At 32.7% G+C, this 2,636-nt stretch overlaps 1 protein-coding gene across 1 annotated transcript in view; it reads left to right on the top strand.

The window, feature by feature from the left end:
- smim20 (small integral membrane protein 20) overlaps positions 1 to 1,877 on the top strand; it is a 2,345-nt gene extending 468 nt beyond the window's left edge. The window contains exons 2-3 of the mRNA XM_016289064.1: positions 1,018 to 1,074; positions 1,294 to 1,877. Coding sequence (XP_016144550.1) covers positions 1,018 to 1,074; positions 1,294 to 1,331 — 95 coding nt within the window. The 3' untranslated portion in view covers positions 1,332 to 1,877. The remainder of the gene's footprint in view (positions 1 to 1,017; positions 1,075 to 1,293) is intronic.
- Positions 1,878 to 2,636: the final 759 nt, after the last annotated feature.

Raw genomic sequence — 2,636 nt, 5'->3', positions numbered from 1 at the left:
GACATTGCTTAATAGAATGGGATTAAATACATAAAGGATATTTGTGTTGTTTAACATTTAATTATTGCAGGTTTGCGTCATATTCTGAGTTGCATTGTTTTTATTCATTTTGAGGAATACTGAATCTGTGAGTGAGATGAGAATATGCATATTCATATTTATTTTGAACTACAGTAACATCTGATTTCTCTCAACATGGCAACACCAGAGCTGTCAATCAATAAATTGAAAAAAAAACAAAAAAAGTAACTTGCGTTACTTATTTGAAAAACTTTACTTTTAATATATTACCCCCAACACTGGTTATTACACATATTATTGCATTATTGTAAATAATTTATACTTCACCTTAGTGTTATACTGCCTTTAATCTACGCTGAGTTAAATAAAAGGGACTTTATTCATTTTTTGAGCAATGTAACAACAAAAAGAAGAAGAAAAAGCACTCTAAAGTAACACTAGGACACTGTTATCTAAAATGACGTACATCAAGTAGAATTATATAGCATTTTGTAATCCAATAATTGGATAATGAGTTAGTGAAAAAATAAACTGCACTACAAATAATTTCATAAATTAACTAGGAACACCACCAGGGTTATTACCGCTAACTAAAACTAAAAACATACAAATTAATAATAAAATAAAATATATATCATTTATGTTATTTCTGCTAGCTGCCAAGGCAACGTTTCTCATGTTCGTTTATTTGAAGTACTAAAATAACTAAAAATAAAAATGCAAACGTAAACATAGACAATAATAATAATGACAAGGCAACAAAATTACTAAAACTTTAATTAAAATTAAAAGCAAAAAATGATGATATAGCAGCGATACTAAAATAACATGGAACGCCACTGTAATTATTAAGTAAAAATGTTTTAACCATTAAAATAGTAAGAATAATAATAAAGTGGAGGAAGCTTGTTTTTGTGAGATTTACCCTAAAAAGTGTCAGCATTTCCCCCAGTACTTGTCTTTATGCTGTCTGCATTTGTGTCTTTGTAATTGCAGAGCAGATCCAGAAGGTAAATCGAGCCGAAATCAATCAAGCAGATGTGCAGCCTGTTGGTAAGCCATTATGTCATCTGCCCAGTGTGTTGAGTTTGCATTGTTATTACTGTAAACATACATGTGACACCTCATATCACACACGAGATTTATAGGATCATTATTTGGCAGGATTATGTTTTCAGTGTGACGGTTCATTTGCATTAGGCCCATGTGAATGCTTTTAACAGACATTAGTTTCTATATATAATCGTCATTTATGTGTCTTATTTGAATTAGGTGTGAAGATCTGGTCTGATCCCTTCAAGCCAAAATGAGTCCAGTGTGCGGATGAAAATTGAGTGAATGAACACAAGGACTGATGTGTCACGCACTGAGGATTGAGTATGTGAGACAGACACATTAACTCTTTGCTACCATGCATCAAATGAGACTTTTAGGATGTATGAATCTTATGTGTTTGTATATTTTGTGTGGGAATATGATTGAAACTAGAAAGAACGAATACCTAAAAATAGTTCAAATAAAATAAAAATGGAAACTTTGTTGCTTTTGTTCGTCAGCACTTCAAAATGTTATGTCATGTTATCACTTTGAATAGTTGTGTTAATTTATGCTGGTGTATTAATGGAGTAACATATTCAGCTGTTTGTATTCTGAATAAAAATAGACATCTTGAACTGTTTTACAAATATATGACCACTAGATGGCGGTCACTTCATTTTGTACATTACTAGATCCTGTGGGAAGAAGTCGGACCTTCAGTTATTCATTCACGAATACAACAGCAGGATCTTAACTTTGCATAGTTCATCATGCTTTATATTTATAATCAAATTGCTTACAAATGTGACCCTGGACCACAAAACCAGTCATAAGGGTCAATCTTCACGAAACTTTATACTATCATCTGAAAGCTGAATAAATAAGCTTTCCATTGATGTATGGTTTGTTAGGATAGGACAATATTTCGAGATACAACTATTTGAAAATCTGGAATCTGAGGGTGCAAAAAAAATCTAAATATTGAGAAAATCGCCTTTAAAATTGTCCAAATGAAGTTCTTAGCAATGCATATTACTAAACAAAAATTAAGTTTTAATATATTTACAGTAGGAAATTTACAAAATATTTACTTAATATCCTAATGATTTTTGGCATAAAAGAAAAATCAATAATTTTAACCCATACAATGTATTTTTGGCTATTGCTACAAATATACCCCCGCGACTTATGACTGCTTTTGTGCTTCAGGGTCACATATGTGAGAAACCTATATTGAAAACCTCAAATCTGACACTACAGATTTGTTTCATTGTTATTTTCACACTGGAGACCTTTGTGTTAATACATTTACACTCTATAATAACATCACTTCCACTCAACTGTGCTTTTGTAATATTTTTGTTGCTTTTGTTCCTGATTAGATTTCTTGTGTTATTTTGGCACTGAGAGTTGGAAGAGTCCTCTGGCCCTCAAAAGTTGCAAAATCTGTAACCTGAGAGCATACACCTCGGCCAGGACCCTGTGCCAACCATGACCTGTTGTCATGGCAACAACACTGGGCCAGCACCTGTGCATTGGGGAGGCCCAAGGCCCTGCCCCTTTTTACTCAACCGCTT

The sequence above is a fragment of the Sinocyclocheilus grahami genome, unplaced genomic scaffold (assembly GCF_001515645.1).
Source record: "Sinocyclocheilus grahami isolate Dianchi unplaced genomic scaffold, SAMN03320097.WGS_v1.1 scaffold240.1, whole genome shotgun sequence".
In the NCBI taxonomy this organism is placed as follows: domain Eukaryota; kingdom Metazoa; phylum Chordata; class Actinopteri; order Cypriniformes; family Cyprinidae; genus Sinocyclocheilus; species Sinocyclocheilus grahami.
The sequence above is the reverse complement of the archived record's forward strand: the minus strand, read 5'-3'. Positions and strand labels throughout refer to the sequence as shown.